General features: G+C 46.9%; 1 protein-coding gene across 5 annotated transcripts in view; it reads right to left on the bottom strand.

Moving 5' to 3' along the window:
- The window catches only part of LOC146831343 (regulator of G protein signaling 20-like), a 434,196-nt gene that overhangs the window by 7,600 nt on the left and 407,999 nt on the right, over positions 1–18,597 (bottom strand). For all 5 annotated transcript variants that reach the window (XM_085605619.1, XM_085605620.1, XM_085605623.1 and 2 more), the window contains exon 4: positions 7,015–7,249. In XM_085605619.1, coding sequence (XP_085461745.1) covers positions 7,015–7,249 — 235 coding nt within the window. The remainder of the gene's footprint in view (positions 1–7,014; positions 7,250–18,597) is intronic.

The following is an 18,597-nucleotide window of genomic DNA, read 5'->3' as shown; positions in this document are numbered from 1 at the left end:
AAGAATGATATTCACGATAATTTTATAAAATTGGCAGCTCTGAACATATTTAGCATGTCAGAATTTGCAGTATTGTTTAGTTATTCATGTAAACAAAATACAAAAATGCCAACATGCTACTAGCAGCCCTGTCTCCCTAAAAGTGTCAAAATATCCATGTTAAGACACCACAGTATGACACGACTTTAACACCTACAGCATATTGGTGACAAAAACATTACTCTTGGTCCAATCCGGAATGGCAGGCAATTCGCAAGTTACACCCAGTGCAGGCATTTCAAGTTTAGTGAAGTTAAAATAGGGCAGCGGTGGTGGTGGTGGGATGGGGGGAGAGACAAAGTTTTAGGGGCACTCAAAATATTTGTGATTTACTAATAATTTTGACGCCATCTGATTGATCTGCATGCCATTTGGCAGAGGCTTAGCCTGTGCAGCCTTCTTTCGGTGCCACACTAGACTGGCTAACCATCACATAAACATTTCTGTTGGCACCACCATTACCCAACATGATGGGAAAAACATAATGAAAAAGGTCATAAGGGCGCAGGTAAAACCTTTCATTTCATGCAGATCCATCAAGGGGAGCCTATTAAAATGGGGGTGGTGTTCACTTGCTAATAAAATTAGCACTGCCTAATGAATCCTCACAAAATTTGGCAGAAGATTGAAAGGGCTAGTTTTATAGTATGTCAAATTTTGTGCCAATCCATCAAAGGTGGGTGGGCCTACAAAGTTGAAGGGGTCAATTCAATATTCATGTGCTTATAACTTTAAAGCTGATTGATGAATCTGTATGAAATGTGGCAGGCAGTTAGCAGGTTAAACCCAGTGCAGGTATATTGGGTTTCGTGCTGATCCAATGGGGGAGTAAAACGGGAGTCAAAATAGTTTTGATTAACTAATATCGTTTGCACCATTTGATAGATCGAAGCAGTATTTGGTGGACTTAGCATGTTTAGCCTACTACTGGTTTGCTCAATTTCATATAGGCCTATGAGGGTTCAGATTTCAAGGGAGGGCCCAATGGAGAGGAGTAAAAGGGGATCAATACATTTTTGATTTACGTATAACTTTGGACGCGTTTGATGAATCAGAACAGTTTGGCAGACATTGATAAGGTTTAGCTTTCATTTAGGTCGGCCAAATTTTGCAGATCCATCAAGGGGGAGGGGGGAAGATAAATGGGAGGAGCAATACAAGTTTAATTCCTTAATAAAGTTGGTGCTGTTTGATGACTGCATCAAATTTGGCAGATAGCAAATTAAGCCTAGTGCAAGGCCAGACAGGCCAAGCAACTAACCTCCACTGTGCACAGCTAAATTAGATTGGGTGCAGGGACTGGCCAAAGGTCTGCACAGCACAGACTGGGTACATGGAAGGTGAAGGCAGTACATTGTAAAACCACACCTGTGAAATTCACTGGAAAAACATAGTTAAAGATTAGTTAGAGGTCAGCAAATACACAACCAAGAAAGCCCTGAAATTCTTCAGTTATGCCCTGCAGTATGTAATGCACAACATAACTCACTCCTGCCATGCTCAGTAGACTCCTTAGGCGATGGCATGTAACAATATGACATACAGTTATGCATCTTTAAGTCTAGTGTGATCTATAAGCATCAAACCTGGATGCCTTGCTATTTGTCAGCAAAGTACTAATGTACATAGGCGTTGAACAATGAGAGCCTATGTCATATCTAACAAGGCAATCTATAACAGTTCCCTAACAACCCCCCCCCGCCCCTTGCTCTTATTTATAATATTGAGACAAAAACTTCCCCAGGGCAACACCCCGTTCTGCCTAGTTCCAATTCCACCATACTCTTTTACGTCACAGTGGTGTCTCGTGAGTGTGTCATGTCCCCTCAGCAGATTATAGAAAACCGTCCACGCTGGGGGCACAGCAAAAATCCCCCCGGTCTGTTGTCAGTGAACCAACGTTATATCTGCTCTGGACTCTCTATGTGAGCTTGACATCCGGGGTCTTCCTCAAGTCAGTCAACATGGCTGCCCATGCTTTCAATTCGTCCTCCAACTTTACGACCTGTCTGACATGTTTCATGCGTACCTCCTCTACCATTCAGACATGTCGGGTGAGGGAATCAGGCTCAACAGAACCTGCCGTATCGTGGGTTGCAATGCCAAACCGGTGGCTCTATTAAGGTTCTCCAGCACCTTCTGCCAGAAGAGCGTCAGGGATGGGCAATGTAGAAAGTCCCAAAAAGTAGTGACAGAGTGCACACCGAGTTTTTTCTTCTTTTGCTTATTGTTCTATTGTGAGTCTGTACGCGTGCAAGCCCAGATTCGTAGTCTCCTACACCGGGCGCAGCAATCTGTCTGGGTATTATATAAAAGATTGACTCTTTTCTGGGGCGCAGACATACAACTCTTTGTTTGTCAAAGCTTCTATTGGACAGCTAAGCATAATGAAATGAAGGAGCTGTCTGAAATTGAACCAGGAAACGAGGATTGGCAGAGGAGGGACTTGTAACAATTCTAGTCGTTCTCGTAAATTCCCCACCTCCCGGTTTGTTTTGTCTGTTGGTGGGATGGGAGTGCTCGTGGGAGGGAGTTTAGAGGGACTCGGCTTCTTCTCTTGCACTTTCTTTCCCCTCCCTACCTCCCATCAACAGAAAGAAAATGGCTTGAGATGGTGGGACTGGCTAGGGCGGGGCTGGGGGCAGTAATAACTGCCCCTCCCATAGCTCCACCCATCAGCTTGATCCTTGGATTGACCTGGGAGGGGCTAGGGAACTTCTTCAGGCTCATTAACATGTAATTTCACTAATAATGTCACAGACATATTAATGAGGTGGCCTGCAAGTGAGCACAAGCACCCTCATTAGTAGTTTAATAGTGCCCTCATTAGTAGTTTAATAGTGCCCAGAATGGATTGGGCACTGGCAAACTGCCCCACACACACAAAAGAAAGATGTTTGACCCACCATCGAGGGAGAAAACAAAGAAACGATAGATGACAGCTTAGTTAAATCCCTTGGCAACCATGATGTATATATCTCTCTTAAGAGCATCCTGGAAACACCCTTTTATGGTGTGTGTATGTATATATAAACTTTTAGCCCCTTGGCTGCCCAAATGATAGTTACCTACTTGAAGTAGGTGGTAAATTGCGAGTGTTTTGCGACCGCAATTGCGGTTGCAAAACATTCATACATACAAATGTGAGTCGCTATTAGGAAGGGACGCCCTTGGCACGCCCTTTTCTAATAGCGAGTCGCAAACCTCATTTTGTGAATCAGTAAAATGTACTGGTTCGCAAGATGAGGTTTGTACATGGCCATGCCCTAAATTGTGGTGGCAAACAGGCTGATTGCCTGTTTGCGACTGCAATTTAGGGTCGTACATCTGGCCCTTAGCCCCTTGGCTGCCCAAATGATAAGGCAGGGTTGTGTTCTTGCACCCACCCTTTTCTGCCTCTTTGTCAACGGGGTTATAAGTTATCTCAATGAGTTGAGTAACATCGACGCCCCTAAGCTTGACGGCAGCAGGGTTCCCGCAATCATGTTTGCGGATGATACCCTGCTGCTTTCTAAATCCCCCATGGGCTTGCAGCGGGTTTTGGATTGGTTCACGCGTTTTTGTGTGGACCGCGGATTGGAGATCAATGCTGGAAAAACTAAGTATATGATCTTCAACCCGCCCCCCAAAACCCGCATATCTCCCCTCATAGGGACTTCAAGACTAGAGCGGGTTTATACGTTTGAATATTTGGGGGTAGTAATCAATCAGTCCATGTCGTGGGACCCTCACAAAACCAAGGCAAATATGAATCTCTCTCAGTTTGTGGGGGGTATTGCAAGGATGACAAAAGGATTAATTTATAGGCCATTCGCGTCCCGCTTGCAAATTTATAAAACTCAGGCTAGAGCAACAGTGACCTATGGAGCTGAAATATGGGGCCATACGTCAGGGCAGAAGCTGCAGACCACGGAGAATAATTTCCTTAGGCAACTAACAGCTTTACCAACTAGCACCCCACTCTTGCCACTCAGATTGGATCTGGGTTTAAGACCGATCTCAGAGGTTCTGGGTCTTAAACCCTTAACTTTCTGGTGCAAAATATGGTCTTCCCCGGATCTCCTGAAATACAGAGCTGAGCTGTTGGAGATTTTGCGTCTCTGCAAAAGTATTCAAATCCCATGGCTCAGCTACATCAAGCGCATTTGTGAGGCAGTCGGTAGACCAGAACTGTGGTATGATCCGGCATCTGCTTGTCCCAGGGTCTCCCGAAAGCTCATTTCGAAGGCTTATTACGAACACAATCTGAATGTTGCCATCATGAGCTCCCGAGAGGGCTCCCAAACAGCTCATTTCTTGGGTTTTAAAGATTTTTACCACCTGGAGCTTACATTCGACGACATGGGCCCATCACTGACTAGGAAACTTTACATGCAATGGCGCTTTAACACACTACCCCTTAGGGCATATACGGCTCTGTGGGCACATTCAAATCACACAGCCCAATGCCCCACTTGTGCGCACTCCTGTGAAACAGATTTGCATGTTATATTTTTCTGCCCGGCCTATCAAAGACCAAGGAATTACTGGCTCCGTCCCCTTCTTAGAAATATGGGTTTCAGACAGCATGTCCCAGCTTTCAGAATATTGAAATCAGATCTTTCTGCTCCTATTGTATTCGCGGTTGCAAAATTTTTAACCTCAATGTGGTTTATTCGTACGCACTGTCTTAAGTCCTCTCAACCGAATGAATTATTCTGATGATTTTAGTCCAATTGTTTATGTCTTTGAATCATTATCGCTTACTTTACTTTGTATAATTATTGTTGCATTATTTGTACTCTTTTATGGTCCTGGCGACCGAAATAAAGATAAATTGATGATGATGATATATATATGTCACTAATCACCTCCCCTCTTCATCCAGTGGGTTGATTTGGCCTTCATTCAACTCAGGACACAATTCTATTCTTGTTCTTTTGGGCAAATTGTTTTGTAATTTGTCCTTTGGTCCTTTTTCACCCACATGTTTCACCTCTTATAAATTAGGTTTCAGTGGAAAGATGAAAGTGTACTGCTTTTTTCACTTGTAAGCTTTTTAATTTGCTACAGTTATTGTAACGAGAATTACAATTCTATTATTAAGAAATGAAAACCCGCATAATGAATTACAGGATCATGATAGATGTATTTTATGCCATTGAATTGCACTAAGTAATGCGAAAAATCCATCAGTATGGAGGAGAGTTGATACATTTGCAAGTTTAGGACAGAGAGCAAACATAGGTATCGCAGTAGGGAGTGGAGGTGATCTTGCCAATTGAAGTAAACACCAGTAGATTTTTACATTTGTGAAAATCCACCCTCAATCAGCACGTACATTCTTGCCCTGGAAACAAATGCCAATTTACTCCTGCGAAAGGAACAGAAAGTGAATTTCCAGGGTAAGAAAGGTAATGCGGCACCCCTGTTTTTTATGAGGGCATAAGCAAATGGCCTTCTCCACATTTAAACTTTTCCCCCTGTATAGTATAGAAAATATAGTGTGCAAATGTCCATTTGTTCATCATTTACGCTTGAAGAATTTCCCACCTGATGGAAATTCAGCATACATAAATTTGAGGCATTGACACCGCGTAGATTTCCAGAAGTACTCCTGTGAATCCCTTAAAAAATAAAAAATCTACTCCAAATGTAAGAGCAACCTTAACAAGAGCAGATCGCCTATATTTTCACAAAAGGCCTTGTCATTCAGGCCATTAGACGGGAGTTATCGGAAATGCATCTTAAATAACTTGATATGCGAATGCAGTAACGTTTATTATATGCGTCTATGTCTGGTTGATTCTGTGGAAACACTCTTCTATTGGGGAGCTTGTTATATGTTTAATTTGTAGGGCACTTAATGAGTTAATGCCAATGAAATAACTATTAAAATATTGAGATAAACGATTTTTACCTATAATGAAATGAACTGAGTTTGCTCTGTAGTTGTTGCTACATGTTTCCAATCTAGTGGGGACCTTTATAGAGACTGTGTGGGTCTAAAAGAGATAATTTGTGTGTCCCTGACCATGCCCCAATAGAAAATTAACATAGATGGCAGTGTGGAAACTGCAACTGATGGCCCCCTCATGATTTTGTCTAGATCTTGCCTTCCCGGTTATGCTGAGAATAACCGGGCATGTTAAGATGTGTGAGGTGGCCTAAGTGGACGTAAGTACCTTCCCTGTCATATACAGTGAGGTTAGGTATATCTAGTCCCTGGTGTCAGTTGTGTTGCATGGTGCAAATAGTTCCATGCAAATTGCTTGTGAATTTAGGGAGACATTTTAAAGGGCTTCAAAGTGAGTTAGTGTACTCAACCACAGTTGACTACAATGATCTAGGTGTTGAAAAGAATGCATCAATGACTACTTGTATCTTTTATGAAACCACAGTAAATGAGACAGCATAAGAGGAGAGGTTTATAATCATGCCTTTTCTGAAGCATATATACATTTTCTAGTTTACTTTTAAACAAACGTCTTGCCGTTTAGTAAATAAATGCAAAACCTCACAGGTAGAAAGTACCTGGGACACATGCATCTAAGATTTTGATGTAGGCCGATTCTTAGATGTAAGAAGAACAATTGTAGACTGATAATCTCTCTCTGTATTTAATATCTATATCAGGACAGCGTTTATTGTTAATATATGTTGATGTTCATGAAATTTGCACTTTGTTTGGTTCTATTATTGCACAAGTGGACATTCTAGCTGCTAACATGTCTCAGGCCAGGTTTCCCCTCCTAGATCTATACAGGACTCCAAGACACTTTCAGATAAGATGAGACATTGAGGTGTGTTGAGGTACCACTATATTTGCTTTTAGTATTGGACATCAGTCCTATACCCATTATATGAATTAAGTGCTCAAGGTGCGGTGAACACCGCCTTGTACTAACAGGTCCATTCCTGGGACCAAACATCATACAGCTGTCAAACAGTTTAACACAATCATCATGATCTTTGATTCAGAAAATGGTGACAAACCTCTTTAGGTGAAAGCATAGAGATGTAATCTTCATATATTAATCTAGCTTTCTCTTCAATGACATTCTTGTTGGTTTCCTTCTTTAAATCCTCACAGGCCATCCAGAATAGCATGTTCTCCTCACTGAATTCTGTCCGTAGAAATTCCCGAAAGGCATTTCTTCCTGCTGGCGTGGTCATCAAAATATCGAATGACTGTCCCCAGTTGTTAACATCTTCAAGTGTAGGAGGCGGGCTTAAAATAAGAAACAAATATAAAATAATACATTTCTTATACAGAAATTTTGTTTCTCCCAAAGAAGTGTGTGAGATATTACAAAAATATTAGAGAAAGGTCATTCTTATGCTGGAATGTATTTACCTACATTTTATATACCATTTTTTTATTTTGAAAGATATATAGAAATATAGACAAATCAACAGACCTGAAGGTAAATATTTATATTTATGAACAACTAAAACAATTCACTAGTTCTCATTTGTATGACATTCAGCAAGCTAGTTATTAATCGAAGTCCACTTTTGAGGACTCAATTCAAATAAAATAATTGAAGTCCTAGATCAGGAAAAGGAAAGTGATGATTTCTAAGTTACAGTTTGCAAATAAGAACATTTATTTGCATGGAGGTGTGGAGGCATGTGGGACCTCACGAATCATCATATTAACTAACCTCACAATGGATTTGTATAAAGCAACTCATTTCTGTGATGGTCACATTCCTATAGTGCTTACAGAAGGCCAAACTCATAATCTCACTTCCTAGAATTTATTTGGCATACTCAACTAATACATGTAGAATTGTAGATGTGTACCTATCAATCATGGTTCTGTTTTTCGCAAATGAGTACTAAGGGCCATATGTATCATTCAAAATTGCGATCGCAAACGCCGAAATTCTGTGAATTTCGGCGTTTGCGATTGCAATTTAGCTAAGTGGGATGTATTAAGGTAAAACTGCCTCGTAAAATAAGGAATCGCAAAATTTGCGATTCCTTATATTGCGATTGCATTTAAGGAATCGCAAATTTTGCGATTCCTTAAATGCAATGTAAGAGGCACAGAAAAAGTGCAATTTGGGCTTAAGGAATCGCAAATTACCACCTACTTCAAGTTGGTGGTAATTTGCGATTTCTCTGAAAAATGCACTTTTTTGCATTTTTCAAAGTGCCATGTGACGCACATACATGCCCTCAGGGCATGTATGTGTGCCACATGTGCACACATGCACATTTCAGGGATGCAACAGGGTGTCCTTTTGACACCCTGGCACCCTTGAAATTGCATTCTCAATTTGCGATTCTCTAATTGAGAATCGCAAATTGAGAATGTCTTCCCATTCATTCTTATGGGCCTCTAGGAATGAATGGGGAGGTATTCCTTAATTGCGAATCGCAATTTGCAATTCGCAATTAAGGAATATGTAGGAATCAGAAAATTATTTGCAAATCCTACATACATAGCATTTTGCGATTCTCAAATAGCGATTCGCAATAAATCGCTATTTGAGAATCGCAAAACCAAACTTTCATGCTAAGTAACATAATAAAGAACAAGAGGGAAGTTCAAGCTATTTTTGATGTCATCTGGATACCCAAAATGGAAAATTCCCAAGTTATTGATAGTCCAGTGTTTAAGTTGTGTATGTGTCTTCTTGAACACCATCAACCCTGTAAACAGATCCCCTAGATAAACTGTGCAGAGAAAGAGGGCTATGTAGCACCCACACACAAAAAGCTCTTCCTTCTCCTTCTTCATCCTATCATACATCTCATATAATAAGATGAAATGGCATCTTGTCCTCTTCTAACATTGTCTGCTGGATTTTCCTCCCTCCATCCTGTAAAGTGGAGAAGTGTGGCTCAATGATTAGAGCGGCAGACCCTGATGCAGAGGTCTAGCCCGGGACCATGGTTCAATTCCCTGCCTCGGCGGGTCTTGGGCTCAAATTTCCACGGACATGATAATTCTTGCCTCGTGCCTATTCCAATCATGGAGTCCCACTCTGCAACTCTGGGCAATAGCTTGCTTAATCTCCACGACGGCCCCCACAATGCTAAGGATGCCTGGCCCCACCTTGGGGGTGCCCAGGAGTGGACGCCTCACAGGGAAAGCCAGGATGGGTTCCACAGCGGTATTCGTACAAGCGCCTTGAGACCCTTGCGGGTGAGTAGTGCGCTATACAAGTATCAATTTTTTTACATTTACAAGTTGTCTAAAAAATATATTTTATTCTTATACTGTCTCCTACCTCGCTCTGTAATCACCCCCCTACCCCACGCATTGGTCTGGCAGTAACTCTGTCAGAGCCACTGACATCAAGGAGAGAAATATCCTGCTTGCCTTAGTCTGCACAGACCTGTGGAGTGCAAGGGAGTCTTCATCAGTCTTCAAATATAGCAGATACGCTCCAACTCCTGAGCAATTGAAAGCTTCAACTGCTCCTTCCATGAAGTTATGATCCTAACAAACTTAATTAGGTCTTAATACAACTACCATTACAGAAGCACCCGTACCCAACCTTTCTGACCAATTATCTAATATTAAGTAATTTCCACTCTTTGGAACCCAACATGGATCAACTCTGTAGAAAGAGCTATAGATTGTCTTACAGACAACATTCACATCCATTTTCACGTCTCAATCTGGTTTCTCGGACTGCAGTGCAGGTCAGTGAGACGGCTTGTTTCTTGATTCCTGTGGTTATTTTCAAGGAGTTTGATAAGGGGAAATTTGTGATTTTTAGCCTATTACATTTCTTTTTTTTTTTTTTTTTTTTTTTTTTTGAAACCGTTTATTGCATCCATAAAAAGGTTACAGGTATGGGCCTACAACCGCACGGCCGGCCGCTAAAGCATCACAAATATAGTACATACAGACAGTAAAGGTCTCTCAGCGGTGTACAGTAGAAACACAGGAGTAATCAACGGTGCAGGCCTCACGGCGTCCTGCCACAGAGTACGGTTTCATTTTAAGGACTAACAACATCAACAAAAAACCACAACCGCAAGGCAACCCGAGATTCAAGATGACAACACTTGCTCCATAGTGGGGGATCCAGACTGGCAGGAAAGATCTGAAGAGGGGGATGGGAGGAGATCAAGGACTGGGGGGCCGCGTGCCCGCGGCCGAGCAAGAGGGTCCAGCTAGGGAGACGGAGCAGGCGAGGCAGCCGGCAGCTGTGGTGGCTCACAAATGCCCCCACGGTAGGCGTTCCAGGGGCCCCAGATTTTCACCCACGCCCCAGGCTTGCCCCTCGCCACATACACCACCCTTTCACGGAACATACACCAATCCATGTGCTCTTTCCAGGCCGACACCGCAGGGGGCCTCTGGGATCCCCACAATTGAGCAATATCACGTTTCGCTATCATGTATCCCAGAGTCACCCACCGCGTCTGCGGAACCGAGTAGTCATTCGGTTCCCATACATTCAACAAGCACCTCCTCGCTTCGGGCAGCAGCGCTACACGCGTGACCACATGCAGGACCTCATGCACACCACGCCAGAATCGCTCCACCTTCGGGCACTCCCACAGTATATGCATAAAAGTCGCCAACGCACCACAGCCACGCTTACACAGTCCGTCCATGGCAAAACCCATACGTAGAAGCCTCGGCCCCGTCACGTAGACCCGGTGAAGAATCTTGAGCTGGACGAAACGAAGGCGAGCCGGGATGGCCACCTCTTTCGGAGAGGCCACCGCGGACATCCAATCCTCGTCGTCCAGCTCCAGCCCGTCGGCCACCCAAGCCTCGCGTAGACTAGTTAACAGGCACGATCTATCATTAATCAGCTTCTTGTATATGAGGGAGATCGTGCTGTCCGGGACATGGCCATCCAGCACTCTGTCCTCCAGGGGGGAAGACTCCGGAATGGATGCAACATCCGGGAAGACGGAGCCCAGCGCATGGCGGACCTGCAGGTACCGAAAGTACTCACTGCCCTGCAGCTGGAACTCCGCCTGCAGCGTCTCAAAAGTTTTGAATCCCCCCCTCGTCCAGAGATCCCCCACTGTGCTGATTCCGATCGTGTCCCACTTCTCGAAGCCCTTCGATGTCCACAGGGAGCCCAGTCTCTCAGAGGCATACAGTGGAGACGCCCGGGTCAAACGGTCCTTCCACCCCATAGCTGCATTAGCCGCGTGCCAAACCCGCACCATTACACGCGTCGGTCCCGTCAGACGGGAGTCAGGCGCGCCAGAGTACAGCGCTCGATTGTAATCGCCACCGGGCAGGAGCATCTTGTCCATCTCGAATGCCGGGTTCAGGGCGGGCCCGTAAAGGCCATGATTAATTGCAGCTAGCTGGGAGGCCCAGTAATACCGTTTAATGTCCGGGAGGGCGACCCCTCCATCGTACCACGGGAGCGTCAGTTTAGCCAGAGCAATACGCGGCCTCCCGTCCCAGAACAGGCGCCGCTGAAGGCCCTCCACCTCACGAAAGTAGCGTGCCGGGACCATATCCATAGTGTTCTGGAGGGCGTAGAGGAAGCGCGGCAGGGACATCATTTTAAACAAGGCCGCTCGACCGAGCGGCGAGAGCGGGAGACGCCGCCAGCGCACCACATCCTCCTTCAAACGCTGGAGAGGGGGCAGCAGATTCCGCTCATAGCGGGCCTCCGGGTCAAGAGTGATATATATACCCAAGTACCGGAAACCCTGGGAGGCAATCTGGATCGGGCAGTCCCGCGGCAGGACCGGAGCCTCCCCGGAAAGCACGTAGACGCAGGATTTCGCCCAGTTAATGACTAGGCCTGAGTTGCGACCGAAGGAGCGCAAAACATCAACTAGGACGATCAGGGACTTGCGCGGGGAGGCGAGATACAAAAGGATATCGTCCGCGTAGAGGGACACGCGGTCCTCGTGCTCGGGGGTCCAGCGGAGACCACGGATGGAAGGGTGCCACCGCAGCCACTCCGCCAGGGGCTCCAGGGCCAGGGCGAACAGAAGAGGCGACAGGGGACAACCCTGTCGCGTGCCCCGCCCCAGCGCGAACGGGGTCGACACACGCCCGTTCACCACCACCTGCGCCATCGGGCCCGAATATAGTAATTTGACCCAGCTGATGAAACCCGGGCCAAACCCAAACTTCGCGAGCATCGCCCAGAGATATGGCCATTCGAGCGTATCAAACGCCATGGTGGCGTCCAAGGACGCCAAGATGGCTGGCTCCCGCACAAATGGGACACGCGCGAGCACGCCGTGCAAGCGCCGTAGATTAAGAGCCGTATTGCGGTGTGGGATAAAGCCCGATTGGTCTTGATGGACCAAATCGCCCACCACGCCAACCAACCGGTTAGCCAACACCTTGGCGAGGATTTTGGGCTCCGCGTTCAAAAGCGAAATCGGCCGATAGGATGTGACCCGTTCACGGGGCTTCCCCTCCTTGTGGATTACCACAATTGTGGCCAGACGCTGGTCCGGCGGGAGGGAGCCCTGCGAGTGGGCCGCGAGGAACATCGCTCGCAGGTGGGGTGCCAGCACATCCGGGCGTAACTTATATAGCTCAATGGGAATGCCATTCGGGCCCATGGCCTTGCCGGATGAAATCGAGCGAATAGCCGAGGCAATTTCGTCCGAGGTGGGAGGGACGTCCAGCGAATCTCTGTCTTCCGCCGTAAGGGAGGGGAGTGCAATATCCCGAAGCAGGGCACGGGAGTCCGCCTCCGAACAGGGAGAAGCAGGGGAGTAGACTCCGCGGAAATAATCCGCGAAACAGGAGACAATGGCTTCCGGCTCCGTGGCACACGCACCATCCACACTCTCAATCAAAGGCACCACTCGGCTCGCTCTCTCTCTCTTATCCAACCACGCAATCAATTTACCGGCCTTATCACCCACATCATACAAGCGCCCCTGCTGCTCTCTACCAAGGCCCCTGGCCGCCTCCGTGACGAGGGCCCGGTAGGCCGCCTGCTTTAACTGCAGAACATGTAACCTGGCGTCTGTTACCCCGTTCCCCAGGTCACCCTCTAATTCCGCAATCTCGGCCTCCACCCGGGTCACCTCCTCCCGCTCACGCCGCCGGGCACTGGCAATAAAGGAGAGGGCCTCCCCTCTAAGAACCACTTTGAAAGCCTCCCATAGGGAGATGGCAGATGGGACCGACCCCACATTCTCCTCAAAATAGCGCTGCAAGGATGTGATCAAGTCGGCACGAATGGTGGGGTCGCGCAGATACCAGGCGTTAATCGGGGCCACCCTGCCATCCCCCCTCGGGAAGACATCGAAATGCAACAACAATGGGGAGTGGTCTGAAATACCCCGTGCCAGATGGCGCACCTCTCCCACCCTCCCCGCATGGGCCGCTGGGACAAGGATGTAATCAAGCCGCGAAAGACTACCATGGGCCCCCGAGTGGAAGGTGTATTGTTGCAATACGGGATGCTTTAAGCGCCAACAATCCACCAGGCCCAGTGTGTCTAAAAGGCCAGGCAGCCACGCCTGTGCCCGGGGGAGGTCCCTAGGGGGATGGCGATCCATAGATCCAGAAACAACCGCATTAAAGTCCCCTCCAACCACCAATAGGCCACTCGGAAGTTCCAGAAGGAGGCGCCCCAGGTCCGCAAATGTAGTGGCCTGTAGCCCAGGCGGGACGTACACCGACACAAAACTGAACACTCTACCCTCCATACGTCCCGCCAGAGCAGTGTAACGTCCCCTCTCATCGTGGTGCACCTCATCAATCTCCAACGGGAGCGAGTTCCTAACCATAATACCCACCCCCCGCGAGCCTGAGGTGAAGCCAGAGTGGGCCGCCAAACGGTATCCCCTCCGATTCATTGCATGAAAGGTGTTACCTATAAGGTGCGTCTCTTGCAGAAAGACAACATCTGGGGAAATACGTTTTAAATACTGCAGGACCACACCACGCTTAATCCTATCCCCCAGGCCGTTAACATTCCATGACAACACAGTCAAGTCCCTACCCCCCATCATACGTCGAAACAATCGGTCGTCCCCCACCGAGCAGTCTAAAGACAACAAAACAGTTGCAGGATTGCCTTGCGGTACGAACAAACAACACACCCCCCCCACCCCCCGGTCCCAACAAAACTCCCCCCTCCCTGCACCCCTGCATGAGCCCAGACAGCCCCCCCAAAGTGCAGTGTGCCTGTCGCCCCATAGCTAAATACTAACTAGTCCCCCAGAGGAGGAGGGAAGCCCCCAGCAGACCCCACATGACCTCCATGGGAGGGGAACCTACAGAAGCAGTATGTGGTGAAGGAACAATGTCCCGAGTAAGGCAATACAGTCACCCCTCAATTCTGATCCAGCGGGCCCTCCTCGCCAGCTGCGCTCCCCCCACCCCCCCGGCCCCGATCCCCAGGCAAGGTGTCCAACCAGTCCCCAGCCGCCTCGGACCGGTCGAAGAAGTGCGTGCGACCATCCACCTCCACCCGCAGCTTAGCCGGGAAGAGCATTGAGTACTTAAGATTTAGGTCCCTTAAACGACGTTTGATGCCAATAAAGCTCTGCCGCTGCTTCTGGACTGCCGGGGTAAAGTCTGGGTAGAAGTTTACGTCCATGTTGTCCAACCTGACCGGTCCCTGTTGCCTGGAGGTCTGGAGGATGGCATCTCGGTCCCGAAAATTAAAGATTCGGGCAATAAGGGGCCGCGGCGGGGCACCGGTCTTAGGGCGGCCCCCAGGGACCCGGTGGGCACGTTCCACCGCAAAAAACTTACTCAGCCCCCGGGGCTGGAGATGGGTCAGGATCAAGTCTTCCACGAAGAGATCCGCCGCCTCCGCCTCACGTCCCTCCGGCACACCAATAATGCGGATATTATTCCTCCGGGCGCGTCCCTCGGAATCCTCCAGTCGCCGGTCCATCAGGGCGCTCGCCTGGCCAAGCCGGCGCACCTCCTTCTGGAGGGCCACCACGTCAGTCGTGAGGCTCGTTGTGGTGTGGGTCAGGGAATCGACTCGGTCGTTCGTCTTTGACAAGTCCGCCCTCACAAGGCCCACATCCACCAGGACCGAGTCAATTTTTTGCGACAAGGTATCAAAACGCTGGTCCACTGAGGCCTTCAGTTCAGCGATGGCGCCCATGACGTCCCGGAGGGTTAGATCCACTGGATGGGCAGGTGTCTCCGTCGGTCCCACCGGGGATGACCGCGTTGTCTCCGGAGAACCCTTTTGGAGCGTGTAGCGGTCCATACAATTGGCCTGGTGCGCCGTGCCACGGCGGGTCGTCTTCACCTTCGCCCGGTCGCCATCTTGTTTGGTGGCCATGCTGGCCCTTCCACCGTCGCGCCAAGATCTCCAAACGGGCCGTCACACCAGATCACGGGTGTCAAGGGGGCGACCACAGAGCCGCGGGTCGACCCACCGCCGGCGGGCCAGCTGGGTACCTGGACAAGGCCACACCACCGCACCCCGCTCCGCAGCCCGACCTCGCCAGAGAGCAAGGAGGGCGCAAAAGCGAAAGTGAAAGTGCGGGGTGCGCGAGTCGCCCAGCCCCGCTCGCCGCTGTTATTCACCTTGTCCCCGGATCGCGCCACTACTCCAATCCGGGGGGCCGGCGAGGAGAAGGCCGCAACCTTCAGTCGATGTTCCCACCGGTGTTCGGGGTCCGATTCGAGCCCAAAAAACGGGTAGTGCCTCAGCTCGGGTTCCCCGACACAGTCCCCTTAACAAGGACAGGATATTTCCAGGATTTATTCAGGAGGTCGCGGAGGTCCTCGGGAGCCTCGCACCTACGCGGCCATCTTGGTTGCGCGCTAGGCTCCTCCCCCCTATTACATTTCTTGATAGTATTTTGCATGTTGGTCAGTGTGTTAGAATCTGCACTTCTTTGTTTTTCCACATGTATCTCTACCCTCACTCAGAATATACCTAGAATGAATGCCTGCCTATTCATCATTGGTGCTCTGGCATGTCCCACAGGTTTCAGCATTGTTTCCAGTTCTATTCTAATTTCATATGCAACCAAGTTTTTGTAAGAACCTACATATTTCTTTAGACCATTTCTATACATTCTTGTGTTTCTCTTGCAGGATTAAAGGAATCTCTTTCGGTGTGTTAGTAACATGTTTGTGCTAACACAAATCTACGTCTTAATGTACAAAAATAGAGTTTATTTAAATGTGGCTTAGTAGAAGTGCCACACCAAATAGAATTCACCTTTGCAAAGACGTTGAGAGAATGGAAAATATCAAAATGTCTTACATTCCTCTAAAGTCAAGACTTTGGTACTTGTCCTTGACTCCTCAATGTTGATGGTGGCACATGTACTACAGAAATAGGGTTAAGAAAAGCAAATAATGTTTTGTCTTGCTAAATACCTCTGTAATGTGTGTTGTACAAAATAACAAGCAGAATTGTATTAGATCGCTGTAATTTCTGTATTATGAATGTAGTAACTCTCTTGTAGTCTAGTTACAAGTCAAATATAACTCGATTCTCATTACTGGCCGAGAGAGACCTGGGTACAGATAAGAGAACATTGCCATTTTATATTACTAATATTCATCCTCTAACTTCTTTACAAAAATGTCATCCATACCATATCAGAATGACAAATTACGCTTCTGTTGGACACCCGGGAATTGACAGACCAATATAATTATCACCTGTTTGTTCTGGTGAAGCCATAGTGTTTGTGGTAGCACTGATGCACAAATTTGCTTCCTAACATACATACCTTGTGTGCATAAATTAATCACACCAGTCATCCTTACCCCAAGGTGGATTTATTTGTTTTCTTTCTAATCTAGTAGATAGTTGGAGATTCAGTTTCTTTAAGAATTTGCTGTAGTCACAACATAGAAGATATGTAACATCCACGTCTCCTGACAGTGTCTTGTACTTGGTGTTTGCTAACGAAATGCCTTTACTAAGGACCGGATGTTGACTCCTATTTTGATAAAGCTATGATCTGGAAACAGGATGCCCCAGTTTGTCCTTGTCTGTGAAATCTTAGTGACTGACATAACTAATCCGCAGGATACCACTTGTCAAGTGGGTACCAGTATATCTTTCACTTCACTGGTACAACCAGGGATAGGATTTATGGTAGGGTGGCTCATAGCTTCAAGGTTTACTCCCTGATGATCTCCCAATGTACAGGTACCTAAAACCACTGCTCCGCCAGTGCCAAAGATCCAGCAGATTATCTGGGTCTTGGTACTTTGGTCTTCAACAGCAGACAGACAGGACAATCACATCAGGTAGAGTAAACCTCTATCTCAGGACAGATCAGTGGGCTGCCTTTTCCAGCTGTGTTAGTCACGATGAGTCCAGGGTAGGACTATGGTGAAAGGGAGAAGAACACTTTTTGCTTCTTTATTCGGGGAGTCACGCAGTTCTTCTAAATCAAATACTGTAGTTTGGAATTTATAAAGAAAAGAACTTAATCCTATTGTTGCACTTTTCCAACCTTTGGGGAACCAATCCTAGCCGTGCCAAGGCTGGCTCTGATTTAACAGAGTGTGGAAATCAAATCTTAAGAGAGTTTGGGTTGGGCAGCCATAGTAACCCACAATACTTTTTTCTCATTCCAAAAACCACCATCCCTCACTTTCTGTTTGGAGCTCTCTATCCTCTTTGTGCAGTGCAGGAGAGGATGAATGGGGTCCCTCCAACTAGGCAGGGGCAAGTGGTGTGACATGGTCTCTCTGAGAACTGAATACCTATCACCTGAGTGACGCATTACTCGATGATCCTTTCCAATCCATAAATAATATGTAGATTCCCCTCATTATCATTGCTTGCAGCAAGAACAGTGCCACTGGCCTGGCCGGTGATCTAAATAAAACTGGCAATTTGTAGCAAAAATTTTAAATTTAGAAATTCAATTACATCAAAAGAATTCCAGATTCACAAGTTTCTTATAAAATTACACTAAACTTAGGATTCAGCGAATATCGCTTCTACCAGCAGGGAAACGTGATTATACATATGAATTCACTTCAGAGGGTAGCAGACACATTATACTCAAGGCATTTGTGTGTCCTAACAGGCCCTAGCAAACCTGAGAGAAAAGCACAAGAGGTACCACTTAGATAAGAAAAAGGATTTACCTATGTACAGATCACAGGCTTAATTCATGTTAGGCCTCACTATTGTTAACAGTTTGGGCTGCAACTTGGTGAATAGTTTTAAGTTAAAATTAATTGTACTAGCAGGCCAATGATTAGCTTTTTAAGTGTATTAAGGTTGTCAATAACGTGCAGGAATTCATCTCAGTCATTTGTTTACCCTTCTATTATTGTAATGGGAAACAGAAGGCCATGCATTAATCATAATTAATTCAGTCCAGGGTATATCAACAATCATTTTTGAGTGACAGCATAAACAAAAAATGTTTGACCAATCTTCAGTATAGTGTATGTAGTTTTATAATGTTGTTCTATACTTATGGGATTTACAGAATTCTGTATACAGATCAATAAATTGGCCAATTTATAAATGCACTGACCTTGCGGGGGACAGGGCCTTATCATGAATAGCTGCGCTGACTCGGCGCAGAGCTCAGCGCCCTTTTGTCGAGTTTCAGGTGTTTAAAGTTCATGCATGTAACTCGGAATTTCCCCGAGTTACCTCAGGAACTGTAGGCAGAACCATTCGGAAACAAAGCGAG

This window comes from Triturus cristatus, chromosome 5_1 (genome assembly GCF_964204655.1).
Source record: "Triturus cristatus chromosome 5_1, aTriCri1.1, whole genome shotgun sequence".
Classification (NCBI taxonomy): domain Eukaryota; kingdom Metazoa; phylum Chordata; class Amphibia; order Caudata; family Salamandridae; genus Triturus; species Triturus cristatus.
The sequence above is the reverse complement of the archived record's forward strand: the minus strand, read 5'-3'. Positions and strand labels throughout refer to the sequence as shown.